Source organism: Oncorhynchus tshawytscha, linkage group LG22, assembly GCF_018296145.1.
Source record: "Oncorhynchus tshawytscha isolate Ot180627B linkage group LG22, Otsh_v2.0, whole genome shotgun sequence".
NCBI lineage: Eukaryota > Metazoa > Chordata > Actinopteri > Salmoniformes > Salmonidae > Oncorhynchus > Oncorhynchus tshawytscha.
In genome coordinates, this window is record NC_056450.1 from 7428598 (window position 1) to 7451298 (window position 22701).

The window sequence follows — 22701 nt, forward strand, 5'->3', positions numbered from 1 at the left end:
CCATCTATTTACCACCACAATCCAATGCTGGCATGAAGACCGGACTCAACCAGCTGTATAAGGCCAGGCATAAGCAAACAAGAAAATGCTCATCCAGAAGAAGCGCTCCTAGTGGCCCTGGGACTTTAATGCAGGCAAACGTCAAATTCCTTTTACATAATTTCTACCAGCATGTCACATGTCCAACCAGAGGGAAAACAACTCTAGACCACCTTTACTCCACTCACAGAGATGCATACAAAGCACTCCCCCGCCCTCCATTTGACCAAATATGATCATAATTCTATCCTCCTGATTTCTGCTTACAAGTAAAAACTAAAGCAGGAAGTATAAACCAATGGGGCTGGGGAACATGTGTTATTATACCACTGTACTCAGAAATGATCTATGAAATTATGAGTGTATACATGTCAGAGATCACAGGACTAACATATGCAAATAACAGCGTTGGGGTGTCTAGTGAATAGCTGGATATAGGTTACTGTTGGCGATTTGGGGAATGCAGGCCTAAGGAAAGTGGGTAACAGGGCTGGGATAGGCAAGTAACAGATATGAGATGTATTGGCGAAGGAACTGGGTCTATGAGTAACAAATAGGGCATTTAGGGCTAAGACATGGGTGTATCGGTACTTGATTGTATCAATATTAGGCTATTGGCATATGGGTGTTAGGTTTAGGACATGGGGGTTTGAGTAATGGATTTGAGGTGTGTGGGTAATGGGGTTTAGGTGTGTGGGTATGTGGGCTGAGGTATATAGATATTGGGGCTGAGGAATAGAGGTAAATGTCTGTTAATTTTATTATAGATATAAGCAATATGGATTACATGTTAGGGTTCCTAATGGCATTACATTTGCATAGTGGCATGTTAGGGAAAATGTTGGGAACAAGGTTAAATAAGTATTTTCACTAAGGTAATGCATGCGCTGTACATATTTGTTTTTAGAGTTCTGTCTGTAGATTGCCATGGATTGCTAATGAAGATGCTTGAGTCTCCCCAATTCCTTGCCAACAATTTTTAACCAATCACGGAGTGTTCTATGACGAACTTCCTGCTTTCAGTTGTCTCTCGTCATTAAACTGTTGGACATGGCTTGAAAGTACAAACAATTTCCATACGTATATTCTTGAGTACGCCGTTGTCATAATAATGAAACAGCTAACGTGGTTATGTGAAAGTTCAGAATGTGTATGATGTAAGTAGGGGTTGATTTTGTATTAGGCTGTGTCTCAAGGACGTGGAAAGAGGAAGACAACCTCGAGTATGGAGAAGGGGACTCGATTAATTGTTAGCTTACGTTACGGATAAATTCAAATGGATACTAAGTATATATTGACTACAAAATACGTGTTATCAACATATCCACTGCAGCACACGATTTTCAGGCCATGTCCATATATGATTTAGTTAGTTCCGTAATCTAAACCCCATCCGACAGCTACGGCAAAAGGTGAGACGGTTCACCCCACACCGCATTCTAATTTAGTAAAATGATTATGGACGTTCCACTTTGGAATTTGAACAGATTCATCGGGTTCCTAGCTGCGCAACTCGAATGTCAGCGAATATTTGTCTAGTAATCTGACGTGTCACGTTTTGTACTACTTCAGTTTTTCTCTTCATGTTCAACAGGGGGATATTTTCTCGATTGAAGGGAATATATGGGATCACAAGGTAACTGTCTAATAAATATTTATAATTGTTTCATATGACTGTCAGAGGTCAAACGTTGCACACAACCAACCAGTTGATAGAAGATCGGGTTGAGCTAGCCTCAGTTTCCTTTGTTTACTCAGTCTGCATTTCAGAACAGCTGATACGTCCATTTCAGCACTGCCGCGATAATGCCAGCCAGCGTGTTGTAGCTTTGACTTGTCCTGCGACCACTGACACCAAACATACGAGCTCAAGCGGAATGGTAGCACTCGCAAAAACAGACATGTTTCACAGTTGTTATTTGTAGTGGTTTAAGACTAGCGATATTCGAACGTTCTGTCTGTATTGCGTCGCCGTGCATACACCTTGCTTTCATTGCCTCACGCAACATACCGGTAGGCCGAGTAGCAACGATGTACCAGCAGAAATAAGTGATTTAATCGGTTTTTGGTTCAAAGAACATCCACAAGTCAACATTTTAACCTGGCTGCATGCTTTTTGTTATTGTTGTAACAGTCCATTCGAGCACCGAATGGAAACTGTGTATATGTAGTCTAGTCGTGGTGTTCTCATCTCATTAATTTGTCATTATTGTCATGGTAGGCTAGTAAACAGTGCATTGTTACACTGTTATGATTCAGATTAAGGAAGGAGTCAATTACATTGTGTTCATTTAAAGTTTTATGAACTGAAATGAGTCATTTCAGAATATGGGATCAGCCAAACTCCCTAATTATGTTCATTTAATTCTGACGTTGCCTATTAAGGATGTTGCCTGATGTTGCTTTTTTCACGTGACATGTTCAGAGTATATTGGGATTGCCTGAAATAAGAGAATTACATATATTAGAAACTTTGTTGGTCCTGTATGGCTCAGTTAGTAGAGCATGACACGTACAACAGATTACGGGTTCAATTCCCTGCTTACAGTACGGTCTCATCCCGGTGTAATAAGTTTAGCATTACATATTTTCCTTTAATGGCTTGAATATGTGTCTAACAGCCATTTCATGGCTTTTTTGAAATAGTGAAACATTAGTTTTTATATAAAACTACTAAATATATTCACCAAATAATTTATTAAAACACACTGTTTTGCAAAGGTCTACAGTAGCTTAAACAGCACTCTGTGGGTCAGCACCATGGTGTAGCCTGAGGACAGTTAGTTTACGTCCTCCTCTGGGTACATTGACTTCAATACAACATCTAGGAAGCTCATGGTTCTCACCCCCTTTCATAGATTTGGACAGCAATAATGAAAACTCCTGGAGGACGTCCTCCAACCTATCAGAGCACTTGCAGCATTAATATATGTTGTCTACTCAGTCAAAGGATCAGAGTTTAAATGTAGTTCTAAAAGCATAAGCTACAGCTAGCTAGCATTGCAGTGCATAAAATGTGACTCAAAGAGAATGAAAGACAATGGTTTTACAGTTTTGAACAAATTAATTTCTTTAAAAATGAACGACATGTGCTAATATGTTGACAACTATGTAGGCTGTGTGTAGCGGTTATGTTATGAAGGTTTGGCTTGGAAAGTTTTTTTTTTGCCTGGACACAGGCAGTTGATGTGTTGTGCTATGAAGTCCACAAGCGAAGGGAAAAGGTGAGAGGAGGAGAGAGCTTTGATGCGAGAGAGAATTATATGAGCAAAATTATCATGTTTGTATGTGGATGCTATGAAAGAACTGTTTTCATGATCAGGGGTGTGTTCATTCTGCCAATTCTGTTGAAATCTGTTTCTTAAACGGAAGCAAATGAAACTTGGATAAATATACCTGAATTTGTCCAATAGAATCTCTCGTTTGCAACTGTTGGACTAATGATTACGCCCTAGATCAGCTAGATGCAGGCAAGAGTCTGCAAGGCGGTATTGAATGTGTCGGTCTGTTACCTTGATTACTCATAATGTTCTCTCAACCTGAGCACCTACGTTGTAAACGTTTATTCATAGGCTAGGTTGTAGCAGCCTCATGATGGTCATAGGGAAAATTTGAGTATCATGTAGTAGCTTAAACCTATCAATGTTTTATTGAGCAGTATGAATGGAATATGAATAACACTCATCCAATATGCTATAATAGAAATAAGGCCATGCTCATAATTTAAAAAAAAATCTTCCTCCCTCATCTTAAATGTCACCGACCACTACTGGTGTCTAATGGTTTCTCTCTTGTGTTTCCCTATGCAGTTTCATCTGTTGAAATGAGTGTGCGTGCGGGGCAGGGTAGCGACGAGGTTCTGGTGTCCCAAGCGGTGTGGGACTACTTGGCCGCCGCCGGCCGGCCCTGGCTCATAGACTTCCAGGACAAGCAGGGCCTCAGCGCAGGCATTATCCGCAGAGGGGAGCGGGGAGGCTGCTGCGCAGTGCGGCTACGCCCCGTAGAGGGCTCCCGTTCTGGTGGAGGACCAGGGATGATGGAGGGGGGACCCATCTCCAATGAGACACGCAAGTCCTTCATAGACTTATGCCGCTGTGCCCGGAAAGAGATGAGCAAACAGGAGGGGGGTCCTAAGTGGAAGAGGTCCGTGCTGCCCTGTGTTGGGGTGAGGGTCCTGGAGGGGGATGGAGAGGGGAGCCTGCTAACACCTCAGCCTCCCCAGCCCAGACGCTCTCAGAGGCAGCAGCAGAGGTGTAGGAAGCCTGCGGAGGATGAGGCCTGTGTGGTCCTCTCCAACTCCATGAATTCCATGAACTGCATGTCCCACAATGCATCAGGACAGAGGAAGCAGGACAACATGGAAGTCAACTGCAGTATGATGGCATCTTCTCATAGCCACTCCCAGAGTGAAGCAGACGACCACACCTCATGTTCCATCTGCATGGGAGACATGGTGGAGAGGACCACGCTGGAGAGGTATAGCTACATATTTAAAGTTTTAACGTCATGTGCACAGGTACAGTGAAATGCCTTTCTTGCGAGCTCTAACCACAACAATGCAGTAATCAATAACAATGTAATTCTAAAAATAACAGGGTAGGGCTCCCGAGTGGCACAGTGGTCTAAGACACTGCATCTCAGTGCAGGCACTGCAGTACCTGGTTTGAATCGAGGCTGCATCACATCCGGCCGTGATTAGGAGGCCCATAAGGTGGCCCACAATTGGCCCAGGGTTGTCTGGGTTCATTGTAAATAAGAATTTGTTCATACTTCTTAGGGATATCCCCTTTTTTTTTTCAATTTTCGCCTAAAATGACATGCCCAAATCTAACTGCCTGTAGCTCAGGCCCTGAAGCAAGAATATGCATATTCTTGGTACAATTTGAAAGGAAACACTTTGAAGTTTGTGGAAATGTGAATTGAATGTAGGAGAATATAACACAATAGATCTGGTAGAAGAAAATACAAAGAAAAAAACAACCTTTTTTTTTTCTTCTACCACCATCTTTGAAATGCAACAGAAAGGTTCCAAATCTAGCTATCACTCTGGTTGTAATTCCGATGGTGTCCACAAGATGGCAACAGTGTATGTGCATAGTTTCAGACGGATAACTTGTCATGTAGTTCTCATACTACATTTAGTGTGAAGTCACCCAGGTACATTTGGGCAAATCGTGAAGGAGACATTTACATTCACATTACATTTTTCTGCAAGAATATTGTAAAATCTTTATACTTGGACTTTGATTTAGTTTTTCTAGTATTAGTAGCCATATTATAAGTTCAACATTTGTAAAACACCTAGTTTTTTTTTTTAACATAACACTTTATGTTCTCTCTGGGACCCTTTTAGATGATAAATCAGAGCAAGTATTTACACGTTTCACCTTCAGAGGTGAATTTATCAAACCTATCGCGGTGAAAAAATTGTTTTATTGTTAGGAGCTCTCAAACAATAGCATGGCATTTTTTTTGCAGTAATAGCTACTGTAAATTGGACAGTGCAGTTATATTAACAAGACAAGACAAATTTAAGCTCTCAGCCAATGTTAGACACTTCTATGTACCGACATTTGTTGTTTCTCTCAAATCTGCAATTGTGAGACACGGCGCTGCATGATTTACAACTGTCCCGTTGATGGGACTCCTATCCCTAAGACTGACTTGTCTAGTTAAATTAAGGTAAAAAATAATAATACATTTTTGAAATGTATAAAATAACTAAGTATCGGAGAATATAGGGTCAGTTCCAGTACCATATTTACAATGTGCAGGCATATGCATCGATAGAGATAGATATGTATAGGGGTAAAGTAACTAGGCATCAGGATATATGATAAACAGAGAAGCTGCAGCACATATGACTGTGTGTTGAGTCAGTATAAATGTATGTGCATATTATGTGTGTCAGCAAATGGATTGTTTGTATGTGGTTTGGAGTATCAGTGTGCCTTGTGTGTAGGGCCCTGTGCGTGTACATGGAGACCGTGCAGCGGAAACGTGCTCTCTGGCGTGATGAATCATGCTTCACTTCTGGCAGTCCGACGTACGAATCTGGGTTTGGCGGATGCCAGGAAAACGCTACCTGCCCAAATGCATAGTGCCAACTGTAAAGTTTGGCAGAGGAGGAATAATGGTCTGAAGCTGTTTTTCATGGTTCGGGCTAGGTCCCCTAGTTCCAGTGAAGGGAAATCTTAACGCTACAGCATACAATGACATTCTAGACATTTCTATGCTTCCAACTTTGTGGTAACAGTTTGGGGAAGGCCCTTTCCAGTTTCAGTGTGACGATGCCCCCGTGCACAAAGCAAGGTCCATACAGAAATGGTTTGTGGATCAGTGTGGAAGAACTTGACTGGCCTGCACAGAGCCCTGACCTCAACCCCATCAAACACCTTTGGGATGAATTGGAACGCCGACTGCGAGTCAGGCCTAATCACCCGATCTCACTAATGCTCTTGTGGCTGAATGGAAGCGAGTCCATGTAGCAATGTTTGAACATGTAGTGAAAATCCTTCCCAGAAGAGTGGAGGCTGTTAGCAGCAAAGTGGGGACCAACATAATTTTAATGCCTATGTTTGACGAGCAGGTGTCCACATACTCTAGGCCATGCAGTGTATGTAATGTTTTCAAAATTGAAAGTAAAACCATTCTCTCTCACTCCCTCCCAAGGTGTGGCCACACATTCTGCCGGTCATGTCTGGACCAGGCCTTCAAGGTGAAGAGAGCATGTCCGGTGTGTCGTCTGGTGTACGGCCAGCTCATAGGGAATCAGCCGGCTTCCGGGACTATGATGGTGGAGAGGGACCCAGATCTGGAGTTGTCGGGACACGAGGGCTACGGGTGTATCTGCATCATCTATAGCTTCACACCTGGTCTACAGGCGGTGAGTATATATGACAAAAGAAACACATTCATGAGAAAAACCACAAGGAGGAACAGTTGAAGTCGGAAGTTTACATACACTTAGGTTGGAGTCATTAAAACTTGTTTTTCTACCACGCCACAAATTTCTAGTTAACAAATTATAGTTTTGGGAAGTCGGTTAGGACATCTACTTTGTGCATGACACAAGTAATTTTTCCAAAAATTGTTTATAGACAGATTATTTCACTTATAATTCACTGTATCACAATTCCAGTGGGTCAGAAGTTTTACATACACTTTGTACATACAAGTTGACCGTGCCTTTAAACAACTTGGAATATTCCAGAAAATGATGTCATGGTTTTAGAAGCTTTTGATAGGCTAATTGACATAATTTGAGTCAATTGTTTGCGAGGAGTGTCCAGAATATTTTGGATTCTCATTCATTATGCAGGTTAAGACCATTGTGCCTGAATCCACATTGGATCGAATATCCTTAGAGAATTGATGTTGATTATCTGTTGTCTGATTGACTTACAGCAGGGTCTCGTTAGATTTAACAGGAAAGGTAATGAGTTAATTTTTTCCCACTTGTTTTTGTGCCTAGGATTGGACACAGTCTACTGTGCGCAATTGTGTAGGATAGACTATTGCACAACACCCAACGCTATTCCTATTAATTATTTTGGATACAATGACGACAAATTACATAGCGTAGTGGGTTTATTGACAATATGATCTGGTAATGAAATAACCTGACAAATCAATTTTGTTTTCCATGTTAGAGCTGCAGTTTTAAACTACAAGGAGCTTGAAGTAGTCTACTTGAATTTGGAGCTCAGAAATGAAGTACTGGAATAGGCCTAGCTTAAAAATCAGACATTTCAACCATTTGGTGGTGAAAAGTTGTAATTATTGTAGCCAGTTATCTGTATGAACCGTGCTTAAAGGATGTATAGTCTTAGGTCTATGTTGTATAGCTAGAGTTATGAGCCATTTTGCATACATTTACTTTTATTCCCCTAAGTGCGCGTGTAACTGCATGAAAATCATTTTTTATTTCAAACCATTTTGAAATTGATTCCAATGTCACGCAATGGCCCCAATTTATTTATACAAAGACCCATAAACAGAATATGTGGTGACCAGTGTTCAATTACTCTATATACAGCGCATTCGCAAAATATTCAGACCCCTTAAAAAATATATATATATATTTATATAAGTATTCAGGCCCTTTCCTATGAGACTCGAAATTGAGCATTCTGTTTCCATTGATCATCCTTGATGTTTCTACATTTACCTGTGGTAAATTCAATTGATTGGATATGATTTGGAAAGGCACACACCTGTCTATGTGAAGTCCCATAGTTGACAGTGCATGTCAGAGCAAAAACCAAGCCATGAGTTCAAAGGAATTGTCCGTAGAGCTCCGGGACAGGAATGTAGAAGCACAGATCTGGGGAAAGGTACCAAAACAAATCTGCAGCATTGAAGGTCCCCAAGAACATAGTGGCCTCCATCATTCTAAATTGGAAGAAGTTTGGAACCACCAAGACTCTTCCTAGAGCTGCCCGCCCGGCCAAACTGAGCAATCGGGGGAGAAGGGCCTCGGTCAGGGAGGTGACCAAGAACCCAATGGTCACTGACAGAGCTCCAGAGTTCCTCTGTGGAGATGGGAGAACCTTCCAGAAGGACAACCATCTCTGCAGCACTCAACTAATCAGGCCTTTATGGTAGTGGCCAAACAGAAGCCACTCCTCGGTGAAAGGCACATGACAGCCTGCTTGGAGTTTTCCAAAAAGCACCTAAAGACTCTCAGACCTTGACAAACAAGATTCTCTGGTCTGATGAAACCAAGATTAAACTCTTTGGCCTGAATGCCAAGCTTCACGTCTGGAGGAAACCTGACACCATCCCTACGGTAAAGCATGTTGGTGGCAGCAACGGTGCACAGAGCTGTGCTCCATTCATCTTTCCCTCAATCCTGACTAGTCTCCCAAACCCTGCCGCTGAAAATCACAGCATGATGCTGCCACCAACATGCTTTACCGTAGGGATGGTGCCAGGTTTCCTCCAGAAATCCTTGATGAAAACCTGCTCCAGAGCTCTCAGGACCTCCTACTGGGGTGAAGGTTCACCTTCCAACAGGACAATGACCCTAAGCACACAGCTAAGACAACGCAGGAGTGGCTTCGAGACAAGTCTCTTGAGTGTCCTTGAGTGGCCCAACCAGAGCCCGGACTTGAACCCGATGGAACATCTCTGGAGAGACCTGAAAATAGCTGTGCAGCGATCCCCATCCAACCTGACAGAGCTCGAGAGGATCTGAAAAGAAGAATGGAAGAAACTCAGGTGTGCCAAGCTTGTAGCGTCATACCCAAGAAGACTCGAGGCTGTAATGGTGCTTTTACAAAGTACTGAGTAAAGGGTTTACTTATGTAAATGTGCTATTTCAGTTTCTTTTAGTTTTTTAAAAATACATTTGCAAACGTTTCTAAACCTGTTTTTGCTTTGTCATTATGGGGCATTGTGTTTAGGTTGAGGTAAAAAAATAAATAACGAATCCATTTTAGGTTACGGCTGTAACTTAAAATGTGGAAAAAGTGAATGTGTCTGAATATTTTTCCGAATGCACTGTACATGGGGCATTAGTCTCAATATGCAGGGCTTAGTTTCAGGCAGTTAGCTGGCTAGTGATAATTGTTCAACAGTCTGATGGCCTGGTCTCTTGGTCTCGGCTCTGATGCACCTGCACCGTCTCTGTCTGCTACATGGTAGCAGAGTAAACCGATCTTGGCTCGGGTGGCTAAGGTCCTTTAATGTTCTTTTTGGCCTTCCTTTGGCACAGAGTTGTCAAAGACCCCAGCCTCCCCAGTCATAGACTGTTCTCTCTACTACCGCATGGCAAGCGGTACCGGAGTGCTAAGTCTAGGACAAAAAGGCTTCTCAACAGTTTTTACCCCCAAGCCATAAGACTTCTGAACAGGTAACCAATGGTGACCCGGACTATATGCATTGTGTGCCTCCCCCACCAACCCCTCTTTTACGCTACTGCTACTCTCTGTTCATCATATATGCATAGTCACCTTAACTATACCTACATATACATACTACTACCTCAATAAGCCTGTGTCTAACCTGTGTCTGTATATAGCCTTGCTTCTCTTATATTCAAATGTATTTTTACTGTTTTATTTCTTTACTTACTTACCTACACACCTACCTTTTTTTCCGCACGATTGGTTAGAGCCTGTAAGTAAGCATTTCACTGTAAGGTCTACACCTGTTGTATCTGGCACACGTGACAAATAAACTTTGATTTGAGTGCTGTTAATGTCCTAGAGGGCAGGCAGCGTGCCCCCAGTGATGTGTTGGGCTGACCTCACCACTCTCTGGAGAGACGTGCAGTTGCCGTACCAGGAGGTGATGCAGCCCGACAAAATGCTCTCAATTGTGCATCTGTAGACGTTTGTGAGGGTCTTATGAGCCATGCCAAATTTCTTAAGCCACCTGAGGTTGAAGATTTTCTGTTGTGCCACCTTCACCACCGTGCGTGCCGGTGTGGTGGGATCATTTTAAGTCCATTTCAGGTCTCCTTGCACTTAAGACAATTCATACACATTCATACACTACAGTTTTCCTGGGGCTATGAAAATCCAGGAATAGCATATCTTTCATAACTGGGCACTCAATTAGTATCTTACCCATATGTTTGTCTTAACAAAAAGCTTGGATATTTCAATGAAAACATGCCATGCTTGAAGTAATGTTATTGAATTTCTATACCACTTAACACCATTTTTGTGGTTACTGTATCTGTGTGTGTGCGTATGTGTGTACGTATATACACTGCTCAAAAAAATAAAGGGAACACTAAAATAACACATCCTAGATCTGAATGAATGAAATATTCTTATTAACTACTTTTTTCTTTACATAGTTGAATGTGCTGACAACAAAATCACACAAATTATCAATGGAAATCAAATGTATCAACCCATGGAGGTCTGGATTTGGAGTCACACTCAAAATTCAAGTGGAAAACCACACTACAGGCTTTGATGTTATGTCCTTAAAACAAGTCAAAATGAGGCTCAGTAGTGTGTGTGGCCTCCACGTGCCTGTATGACCTCCCTACAACGCCTGGGCATGCTCCTAATGAGGTGGCGGATGGTCTCCTGAGGGATCTCCTCCCAGACCTGGACTAAAGCATCCGCCAACTCCTGGACAGTCTGTGGTGCAATGTGGCGTTGGTGGATGGAGCGAGACATGATGTCCCAGATGTGCTCAATTGGATTCAGGTCTGGGGAATGGGCGGGCCAGTCCATAGCATCAATGCCTTCCTCTTGCAGGAACTGCTGACACACTCCAGCCACATGAGGTCTAGCATTGTCTTGCATTAGGAGGAACCCAGGGCCAACCGCACCAGCATATGGTCTCACAAGGGGTCTGAGGATCTCATCTCGGTACCTAATGGCAGTCAGGCTACCTCTGGCGAGCACATGGAGGGCTGTTCGGCCCCCCAAAGAAATGTCACCCTACACCATGACTGACCCACCGCCAAACCGGTCATGCTGGAGGATGTTGCAGGCAGCAGAACGTTCTCCACGGCGTTTCCAGACTGTCACGTGCTCAGTGTGAACCTGCTTTCATCTGTGAAGAGCACAGGGCGCCAGTGGCGAATTTGCCAATATTGGTGTTCTCTGGCAAATGCCAAACGTCCTGCACGGTGTTTGGCTGTAAGCACAACCCCCACCTGTGGACGGCAGGCCCTCATACCACCCTCATGGAGTCTGTTTCTGACCGTTTGAGCAGACACATGCACATTTGTGGCCTGCTGGAGGTCATTTTGCCGGGCTCTGGCAGTGCTCCTCCTTGCACAAAGGCGGAGGTAGCGGTCCTGCTGCTGGGTTGTTGCCCTCCTACGGCCTCCTCCACGTCTCCTGATGTACTGGCCTGTCTCCTGATAGCGCCTCCATGCTCTGGACACTACGCTGACAGACACAGCAAACCTTCTTGCCACAGCTCGCATTGATGTGCCATCCTGGATGAGCTGCACTACCTGAGCCACTTGTGTGGGTTGTAGACTCCGTCTCATGCTACCACTAGAGTGAAAGCACCGCCAGCATTCAAAAGTGACCAAAACATCAGCCAGGAAGCATAGGAACTGAGAAGTGGTCTGTGGTCACCACCTGCAGAACCACTCCTTTTATTGGGGGTGTCTTGCCTATAATTTCCACCTGTTGTCTATTCCATTTGCACAACAGAATGATATATATATATATATATATATATATATATATAAAAATAAAATCTAATTTTTGTTCCTGTTCTAATTTTTTGTTTTTCAAACTTTCCTCTGAATTATGCCTGGGTCATGCAGCCGGAGCACCCTAACCCTGGTGTAAGCTACCCGGGTACGGACCGCGTGGCTTACCTCCCAGACAGCCCAGAGGGGAACCGGGTCCTGGGCCTGCTCCGCCGGGCCTTTGAGCAGCGCCTCATCTTCACTATAGGGACCTCCATGACTACGGGAATGCATAACGTCATTACCTGGAATGACATCCACCACAAAACCTCCATATGGGGCGGACCACGCTGGTATGGAAACGCCTGTCTTTACTGAAGGCTAATGGAGATTTTAGTGTGTTTCTAAGATGTGAGATGTGACAGTACCTTTTAAAAAATATTTGTTTTATTTTTACAAATTTCACTCATTATCTAGTGATAAATGTATGTATACAATGGGGCAAAAAAGTAATTAGTCAGCCACCATTTGTGCAAGTACTCCCACTTAAAAAGATGAGGCCTATAATTTTCATCATAGGTACACTTCAACTATGACAGACAAAATGAGGGTGAAAAAATCCAGAAAATCACATTGTAGGATTTTTTAAATCAATTTATTTTCAAATTATGGTGGAAATTAAGTATTTGGTCAATAACAAATGTTTATCTCAATACTTTGTTATATACCCTTTGTTGGCAATGACAGAGGTCAAACGTTTTCTGTAAGTCTTCACAAGGTTTTCACACACGGTTGCTGGTATTTTGGCCCATTCCATGCAGATCTCCTCTAGAGCAGTGATGTTTTGGGGCTGTTGCTGGGCAACACGGCCTTTTAACTCCCTCCAAAGATTTTCTATGGGGTTGAGATCTGGAGACTGGCTAGGCCACTCCAGGACCTTGAAATGCTTCTTACGAAGCCACTCCTTCGTTGCCCGGGCGGTGTGTTTGGGATCATTGTCATGCTGAAAGACCCAGCCACGTTTCATCTTCAATGCCCTTGCTGATGGAAGGAGGTTTTCACTCAAAATCTCACGATACATGGCCCCATTCATTCTTTCCTTTACACGGATCAGTCGTCCTGATCCCTTTACAGAAAAACAGCCCCAAAGCATGATGTTTCCACCCCCATGCTTCACAGTAGGTATGGTGTTCTTTGGATGCAACTCAGCATTCTTTGTCCTCCAAACACGACGAGTTGAGTTTTTACCAAAAAGTTATATTTTGGTTTCATCTGACTATATGACATTCTCCCAATCTTCTTCTGGATCATCCAAATGCTCTCTAGCAAACTTCAGACGGGCCTGGACATGTACTGGCTTAAGCAGGGGGACACGTCTGGCACTGCAGGATTTGAGTCCCTGGCGGCATAGTGTGTTACTGATAGTAGGCTTTGTTACTTTGGTCCCAGCTCTCTGCAGGTCATTCACTAGGTCCCCCTGTGTGGTTCTGGGATTTTTGCTCACCGTTCTTGTGATCATTTTGACCCCACGGGGTGAGATCTTGCGTGGCGCCCCAGATCGAGGGAGATTATCAGTGGTCTTGTATGTCTTCCATTTCCTAATAATTGCTCCCACAGTTTATTTTTTTCAAACCAAGCTGCTTACCTATTGCAGATTCAGTCTTCCCAGCCTGGTGCAGGTCTACAATTTTGTTTCTGGTGTCCTTTGACAGCTCTTTGGTCTTGGCCTTAGTGGAGTTTGGAGTGTGACTGTTTGAGGTTGTGGACAGGTGTCTTTTATACTGATAAGTTCAAGCAGGTGCCATTAATACAGGTAACGAGTGGAGGACAGAGGAGCCTCTTAAAGAAGAAGTTACAGGTCTGTGAGAGACAGAAATCTTGCTTGTTTGTAGGTGACCAAATACTTATTTTCCACCATAATTTGCAAATAAATTCATTAAAAATCCTACAAATGTGATTTTCTGGATTTTTTTTTCTCATTTTGTCTGTCATAGTTGAAGTGTACATATGATGAAAATTACAGGTCTCATCTTTTTAAGTGGGAGAACTTGCACAATTGGTGGCTGACTAAATACTTTTTTGCCCCACTGCATCTCTTAACTCTTTTTCACTCAATCACTTGCAAGTTACATAGAATCACATGGCTTTAGTCTTATGAGATGTGACCGAACAAGAAAGCTATCTATGTTTTGAGCATGTGGTGAGAGGTTCAATTATGATTTCTGTTGGCCATTTGCTCATAGAAGGCACTCTAGCTGTTCCTGCGATGACAACTCTCAATGGCATGCTAATGGTGTTTTTATTTCATCTCCCCTGGCAGCTTTGGCTACCCAGACCCCACTTACCTGGTGAGAGTGACTGAGGAACTCCGAGAGAAAGGCATCACTGCGGACTGACCGTCCAGATTTCAGAATGTTCCATTCTAGGAACACTAGGAATTCTAGGAACCTCTAGCTGTCCTGCTGCTGGTGTTTGCTAGGCTGCAGGCTCCTGGACCTAGACCCAGCAGGGCTGTGGATGAATTCGACAGGGGACAGGGCTTTTAGCTCCACAGCAGAAACAGGACTACAAGACTCTCGTATCACTCCAAGACCTCTTTTATGTGGAAAATCCTAACTTCCACTTAAATTGAATTTTCATTTAATCATGCATTGATGTCAATGGGAGACCATTCAACTTAAGTGGAAGTGAAAATTTGTCTTAAGTGGAATTTTGGTTTCACCCTTGTGTTCCTGTGTTAGGTATCTATCTTCTGCTCAATCCAGCAGCACTTTGTGTGGAAGAAAGCATAAAAGTGAGAGCAATGTGATTTTCTGTGTGACACAATCCTCTACCTTTCACCTGGTGTTGACAATAGCAGGACATTTTTTTGCTGAACTCATCCGAGCAGTTATAATATAGGGATTTAATAAGTTGATAAGTAATAATAAGTGCTTAAATATTATTTTGAAATCTAAGTAAAAGAGAAGTCTATTTTGCCTGATATCTTTATTTCCATGCTGGGGGACACGTTCTTTATTTACCAGTTGCAAGCGCACATTATTGGTGGTCTTTCCAGTACGTTCGTAGAATAATTATCTTTTTCTTTAATTATTTTCCCGTGATAACCTGTTACTTAGTTTGTATAAAGACCATATCTGAGATAGGTGGCAGGCAGAATAGCACTGTCTGCTTCAATAGAAAGCTTTGAACTAAATAATTTAATTTCTCTAAAAGACGTTGCAATCTAAAGCACTCGCAGGCACTTTGACCAAGGGAGTCGGTCAGTCGTTCAGTGGAGGCCTGGTTGATCTCTGCATATCATTAGAATGATCATGGTTCTCTGCTACCTTTTCAGGGAAGACTAGTCTATGGAATAGTGCTCTGAGCAAATCGGGGAGGTGTTAGTCGTTAACAGCCCTGAAGCTAATAGCCTGGTAAGCTAGAAGTTGATGTCAATTTGCTTTGAGCCCTTCATTTTCCTTTTGATCTTCCTCTCCTTTGATTTCTTCACATAGGAAGGTTTTCTATTTGTGCTGGTCTAGGATCGGTGTGGCCTTTTTTAAATCATAATGAATAAATGAGGGACCCTGATCCTAGATCAGCACTCGTACTCTTGAGACTCTTTTTATGAATACGGAACCAGGTTTTGAACTGCTTTGAGTTCAGTTCAGTTTGATGTCCAGTCAGTCATTGGTCCTCGTTTCCTAATGACCAGATTTACACGATGATGTCAAATGAGAAGGGCAAGATGTCGAACCACTTAAACCAAATCAAAGACAAAAGGGCTCTGAAATAATTAACTATGTGTCTGAAATGGCACTCTATTCCCAATATAGTGCACGAGTGCTGATAGGGGCCCATAGGGCTCTGGTCAAAAGTGGTGCACTATATAGGACCCATAGGACTGGTTAAAAGTAGTGTACTGTGTCGGGAATAGGGTGCCATTTTGGACGCCAGCCCTGTCTGACCAGATGTTTGATTGTCTCATAAATAAAGAAGTGACTCAAATAAAGAGGTGTCTATTAAAGTTTGTCTTAAGAGATAATCTAGGATTAACAATAAGTACCTGTAATATGAAAATGTTAAGGAGAATACTGCAGTCCCTTATAGGTGTATTGTCAGTGATTTATTTAATTACCTTGTTTTGATACATTTCTCATTGTTAGCGTGCCTTCTATTCAAGTTTTGAAGAAAATGTAGCATGTTGATACTAACGAATGATAAGCAATTCTTTAGTAGACTGTATCAAATTGTTATTGGGAGGGTCAGCCGCAGCAGGAATTATGTTTGTGCTTTGTCTGCCTTTCTACAGTTTGAGAATATAGAAACGGATGTGTATTTGACGTAACCTTTGTTATAAACAGTCGACGTAGTCCAAAAATGTAGTCTCACTCATATGATCAAGCTGTGTGTGAGTGATTTATAAATAAAATACCTTTTGATTAGAAGAATATGCAAATAGTCAGTGTTAACCTCTTATTTGTCTGCATTTGGATGATGTGAAAGAATTTACTTGGCCCATACATTAAATATCCCTTGCTTCGACCCAAACGGCACCCTATTTATGATAGCAAAAGTAGTGCACTACATAGGGTGCCATTTGTGACTTGGCCTTTCCCCCCATCTCTTTGTATTTTTATTGTTTAGGGACCAACTTGAATATCTTTGAGAGACCGGAATAGTAGTTCAAATCAAGCTACCACGCAAATATTTCTATGCAGTAAACTATGTAAGTGAACCGGGGGTTGGGGTACAGGCAGGGGAATGAATACTGAAAAGGATTGTGTTGCCAATTGATTGTGAAAAGTTAAAGATGTGCTTTTCTAATTGTGTTCATTTGTGTTTGTCTGTTGATGTTAAACAATTATGTGCTTTACATTTTAATACTTGAATAAAAAAGGTTATGTTCTGTTTATGGTGGTGGTGTTAATTATTGATTTCATATGATGTAAATAGCCTCAGTACAAATCTGACATTTATGATCACATGTTTTTCACTACATATTGGAATATTATAGCAAGACTATTTATGGTTGTAACACAACTCAACCCTCAGGAAGATATCCTATTTCTTGGTTTACGCATGGTAGTGCACACTATTGAAGTGGAACGTTACACTTACATTGTGCCTTCTGTCGAACATTAGCAACGGGTGACGTATGGTAATGACTAGATGTGGGAGGCTTTAGTCCTCTTTCTGTCGACATAGTCCTCTTCCTGAAAATCATAGTTCAGCTCAGACGAGTTGGTCAGATGACTTTGCGTTTTCCTGTTTTCTGTTTTTTCCTGTTTCCTCTTTCTTCTCAAATTAGCTATGTACAAAATGTCCTCAAACGCTTAATCTATAATGACATCATCTAGATTCTCCAACATAGGCGACAGATGTACTTCTGCAACAGAGCAGCGACTCGGCTGCGACGAGGAGGACCATTGCATAATATGCATGGATAGTTTTCAGGAAAAGATAACTTTAAAATGTTCTCACTCGTTCTGTTCAAGTTGTATTGACTCGTTTTTCAAAATTAAACCCGCATGTCCGGTATGTAATAGTTTTCACGGGACCTACGAAGGAACGCAGCCCCGGAACGGGATCATGACAGTGAGACGCAACTGGCAGTGTTTACCTGGCTATGAGGAGGGGAATGGACATATCACGATTGATTATCACTTTCCAGCCGGAGTACAAGGGGTGAGATTTATTGTAGCCCATGTTTACTTTATATGTGACGCAGATGGGCCTTATATTGTATCGCAGAATTGAAAGTGTCAATAGACATTGTGCCACAATTGACTTGAAGATGAAAGGGCCATGCGTATAGTCGGAGATTCATCTTAATGTTGTTCTTGAAAGCCCTTTTATGAAAGTCGATGTATTGCTTTGGTACTGCCCCTCCATGGCATTACAGTCTTGCTGGTGATGTCATGCCAGACAGATTAGCTGTTGACTTCTTTATCACCTAAGGTGGAGTGTGATCCTCCATGAGGCCCTAATTATAAGTAGTAGGATTCATCTTACCACCACCAGTCAGTTATTTGAAATAACATGATTAGGCCTAGAGCCAGAGGAGAAGACCCATCTCCGGTTTTGAGTTTGGTTCCTCTTGAGGTCTCTTCCTTCTTGGGAGTTTTTCCTTGCTACTGTGGAAAATGGTTTTATAGACACAGTTGATTGATTGATATTCCTCTTTCTCGCCACATCCCTCCAGCCTGAGCATCCGAACCCGGGTCAGAAGTACTGCAGCACATCCAGGACAGCCTTTCTGCCAGCCTGTGAGGAAGGAGAGAAGGTACTGAGGCTGCTCCAGACTGCCTTTCACAGGAGGCTCATCTTCACGATCGGGACATCAGCCACCACCGGCCTCAACAACTCCATCACATGGAACGACATACACCACAAGACCAACATTAGTGGAGGACCACAGTTGTAAGTAGGCCTATCTATCCTAGTCTGAGGAAATAGAATCAGAATACTCACACACGGTTTGAATGCTCCTGAAGTTCCATTGTGACATTTCTATCCCTAAGTCTAATGAAGACCCATATCAGTGATTGACGGTGTTGCAACAGTGTTATTGACATTCGAGAGCGTTCGAACATTGCCATGTTTTTGAAATGGCAGATCAATATGACACTGAAGTTGTTACGCCCTCTCTCTTTTCTCCTTGTTAGTTTCGGGTATCCAGACCCGGGCTACCTCTCTCGGGTCCAGGAGGAGCTTCGTCTGAAGGGAGTGACAGAGGAGAGCTGACTCCACTGGAGCTTCATGAAACCATAGAACTAGAACTGCTCTTAGTTCAAATTCTATACATATTGTCACGCTCAGGAATCAAACACAAGACGAGAAGAGCAGTAACGGTGTTGGGGAAGCTACACTGAAAATATAGCTTACCAAGCTACCGATTCACACTAGAAGCTTAGCTGCCCTTAAGAAAAATATAGTTTCCTTAAAGTTACTTTGAAAAAGTAGTACACTATATCAAAACTACTTTGTGAAAAATTATCAAATTTAAATCTGAAATGTTATAGACTACAAGTTGCAAGAACAGATCACTTTACTGGTCAAATGTTAACAGAATGTGTAATTTGGCCTATTAAACACAACTTCAAATTAAGAAAGGAAGGTATTGCCTACTTCGCCCATATTTTCTTTTCTTTTAGCAAAACAAAACAGTGTGGCTTCCCAGTAGTTAGCTACACCACCACATGGCAAGAAAAGTAATTAACTACTGAAAACACTACCTAGATTTGAATTCAGTTCAACTACCACCAAACTACTGTAAAATGTAGTTAAATTACTAGTTGAACAACATGTTGTTCACTACTCCCCAACACTGAGCAGTTATGATTGTAGCCAACTGTTCCCAAAAAGGTTGGTTACAGACGTACAAAAATATCATACCTCCAAGACATGTTATCCTCTCACCGTCACAATAACAGGGGAGTTATTTTTTTAAATATTTTTTTTGTGTGTGTGTGTGGGGGGGGTGATATTTGTGCAACTAGAAGTGTTAAGAAAAGTATTTGATTCTTATTTACAATTAAAAGTGACTTCAAAATGACAGTGCATTATTTACTATTGTGCACAAAATAATCTGAAACAACCAAAACAAAGAGCAAGTGCATCCAACAAATTTGTGGTCACAAGCTTGATGAGGTCATTGCGTGCTATGAATAATGGGACCAAGTGCTGTAATTTCTAAATGGGTCACCCGATATGGATGAAAGTACCCTCAAATTAAAGCAGTCAGTCTTTGTTTAATTTCAAATCCAAACTTTTGGAGTACAGAGCCAAAAGAAGAACATATTTTTCATTGTCCCAATAAGTATTTGTGCTCCCGAGTGGCACAGCGGTCTAAGTCACTGCATCTCCGTGCTAGAGGCGTCACGACAGACCCTGGTTCAATTCTAGGTTGTATCACAACCGGCCTTGATTGGGAGTTCCATAGGGCGGCGCACAATTGGCCCAGCGTCGTTAGGGTTTAGCCAGGGTAGGCCATCATTGTAAATATGAATTTGTTCTTAACTGACTTGCCTAGTTAAATGAAGGTTTAATAAAATTAAAATAAATACATAATTATGGAGGGCACTGTATATGGTAGGATAGCTTTAAGATGGTTCATCGAAGATGTGGGTTTTAACTCGATGCCTGAAAGTTGTGTTCTCAGTACTATGTTGCAGTTTATTTGTTTAAAAATGTGTATTTTTCTCCACTGATTATGTGTCACGTTCTGACCTTAGTTCCTTTGTTATGTCTTTGTTTTAGAATGGTCAGGGCGTGAGTTGGGTGGGTTGTCTATGTTCTTTTTTCTATAATTTGTGATTTTCTGTGTTCGGCCTGGTATGGTTCTCAATCAGAGGCAGCTGTCAATCGTTGTCTCTGATTGAGAATCATACTTAGGTAGCCTGGTTTCACTTTTGAGTTGTGGGTGTTTATTTTCTGTTCTGTGTTTTGTTGCACCGTTCAGGACTGTTCGTTTTATTCGTGTATTGTTCTTGTTTCAGTATTCATTCTTTATTAAATTACAATGAATACTTACCACGCTGCACCTTTTGCAGGTTTTCCTACCTACAAAGCATGTAGAGGTCTGTAATTTTTATCATAGGTACACTTCAACTGTGAGAGACAGAATCTAAAACAAAAATCCAGAAAATCACATTGTATGATTTTTAAGTAATTAATTTGCATTTTATTGCATGACAATTATTTGATCACCTACCAACCATTAAGAATTCCAGCTCTCACAGACCTGTTAGTTTTTCTTTAAGAAGCCCTCCTGTTCCCCACTCATTACCTGTATTAACTGCACCTGTTTGAACTCGTTACCTGTATAAAAGACCTGTCCACACACTCAATCAAACAGACACCAACCTCTCCACAATGGCCAAGACCAGAGAGCTGTATAAGACATGAGGGATAAAACTGTAGACCTGCACAGGGCTGGGATGGGCTACAGGACAATAGGCAAGCAGCTTGGTGAGAAGGCAACAACTATTGGCGCAATTATTCAAAAATGGAAGATGGAGGTGTGCCTTGTTAAAAGTTAGTTTGTGGAATTTCTTTCCTTCTATCGTTTGTTTTTCAACAGGATAATGACCCAGCACACCTCCAGGCTGTGTAAGGGCTATTTGACCAAGAAGGAGAGTGATGGAATGCTGCAGATGACCTGGCCTTCACAATCAACCGACCTCAATCCAATTGACATAGTTTGGAATGAGTTGGACCGCAGAGTGAATGAAAGGCAACCAACAAGTGCTAAGCATATGTGGGTACTCCTTCAAGACTGTTGGAAAAGCATTCCAGGTGAAGCTGGTTGAGAGAATCCCAAGAGTGTGCAAAGCTGTCATCAAGACAAAAGCTGACTATTTAAAAAATATATATATTTAACCTTTATTTAACCAGGTAGTTGAGAAGTTCTCATTTACAACTGCGACCTGGCCAAGATAAAGCAAAGCAGTGTGACACAAACAACAACACAGTCAATAACACAATAGAGAAAAAGTCTTTATACAGTGTGTGCAAATGAGGTAAGATAAAGGAGGTAGGCAATAAATAGGCCATTTTCAAGAATTTAAAATATAAAATATATTTTGATTTGTTTAACACTTTTTTTGGTTACTACATGATTCCATATGTGTTATTTGATAGTTTTGAGGTCTTCACTATTATTCTATAATGTAAAAAATAAAGAAAAACCCTTGAATGTGTCGGTGTGTCAACTTTTTACTATTACTGTGTGTATATATATATATATATACTATTATTATATAATATATAAATGTTTTCTTATATACCTCCTAATTCATCTCAATTAGATGATTGTTTATAGAGCAGTCAATAAAATCTGTTAATGAATTGTTTTAATGTACAGGATGTCCTTGTTGTGTATGACAGAATCCGCACCTCCATGCCATTTTCCTTCTACCTCAATAGAGGGCGATCCTCTACTTCAAAGTAACAGGAGCATGCTTGGTATGCCACCTCATCAGCACCAAATCCACTCTCTCTAAAACACTATAAAACAGCACCTCACCACACCCCACCGGCAAACCGGGAACATTCTCAGAACATTACCTAAGATTCCCATTAAGTTCTATTTACTGTAGGGTTGTATCTAACATGATGATAACAAAATGTTTATTTTTCTTCCAGAAAATGTTATAAATGAAATATCCTTGGAATGTTCTCCTAGTGATAACTAAAATGTTGTGTTCAACATCTGTAACAACAGCTACAGAACATTCCCCAAATGTTCTAATTAGGTTTCCAGGTATTGTAATAACACAATATATCAGTAATGAGATGGCACCAACAGACATGGTCGCCCTGTTTCTAGCTCCTAGAAAACTTTGCTATATTTCATTTTTTTGTGTGCTATTTCTTACATTATTTAATCAAAGCGTTTATAGTTTTTACTATCACCTACAGCCGAAAATGCATTTTGGATATTAGATCAGTGGTCACTCAACAGAAATTCTACTAGAAATTTGACTTCCCAGACCTGGATCCTTTGTTTGAACTGCCCGAGGCGGCCCCATTCATCCTCGATGACACTCCAAAAAGTT

At 41.7% G+C, this 22701-nt stretch overlaps 2 protein-coding genes across 6 annotated transcripts; both read left to right on the top strand.

Moving 5' to 3' along the window:
- The first annotated feature begins 1049 nt into the window (after window positions 1–1049).
- dtx3 (deltex E3 ubiquitin ligase 3) lies at window positions 1050–17052 on the top strand. 5 transcript variants are annotated; one of them, XM_024383879.2, is made up of 6 exons: window positions 1050–1451; window positions 1634–1675; window positions 3849–4515; window positions 6712–6925; window positions 12293–12510; window positions 14478–17052. In XM_024383879.2, the coding sequence occupies exons 2-6, from the start codon at window positions 1663–1665 to the stop codon at window positions 14551–14553; spliced, it is 1188 nt and encodes a 395-aa protein (XP_024239647.2). In that variant the 5' UTR covers window positions 1050–1451; window positions 1634–1662; the 3' UTR covers window positions 14554–17052. The 5 variants fall into 5 exon arrangements, with proteins under 5 accessions (XP_024239647.2, XP_024239648.2, XP_024239650.2 ...); XM_024383880.2 differs by lacking the exon at window positions 1634–1675; XM_024383882.2 differs by lacking the exon at window positions 1634–1675 and having other exon boundaries at window positions 1051–1196.
- Window positions 17053–17320: 268 nt separating this feature from the next.
- LOC112221667 (probable E3 ubiquitin-protein ligase DTX3) lies at window positions 17321–19749 on the top strand. Its single transcript, XM_024383884.2, has 3 exons — window positions 17321–17827; window positions 18345–18562; window positions 18808–19749. The coding sequence occupies exons 1-3, from the start codon at window positions 17486–17488 to the stop codon at window positions 18884–18886; spliced, it is 639 nt and encodes a 212-aa protein (XP_024239652.1). The 5' UTR covers window positions 17321–17485; the 3' UTR covers window positions 18887–19749.
- Window positions 19750–22701: the final 2952 nt, after the last annotated feature.

Excerpts from the sequence above, each read along its gene's own strand:
- dtx3 (XM_024383879.2), top strand. Across the intron at positions 4,516-6,711 it reads GAGAGGACCACGCTGGAGAG|GTGTGGCCACACATTCTGCC; the intron begins GTATAGCTACAT and ends CTCCCTCCCAAG. Across the intron at positions 6,926-12,292 it reads TCACACCTGGTCTACAGGCG|CCGGAGCACCCTAACCCTGG; the intron begins GTGAGTATATAT and ends TGGGTCATGCAG.
- LOC112221667 (XM_024383884.2), top strand. The coding sequence starts at position 17,486 with ATGACATCATCTAGATTCTCCAACATAGGCGACAGATGTACTTCTGCA. Across the intron at positions 17,828-18,344 it reads TTCCAGCCGGAGTACAAGGG|CCTGAGCATCCGAACCCGGG; the intron begins GTGAGATTTATT and ends ACATCCCTCCAG. Across the intron at positions 18,563-18,807 it reads ATTAGTGGAGGACCACAGTT|TTTCGGGTATCCAGACCCGG; the intron begins GTAAGTAGGCCT and ends TCTCCTTGTTAG.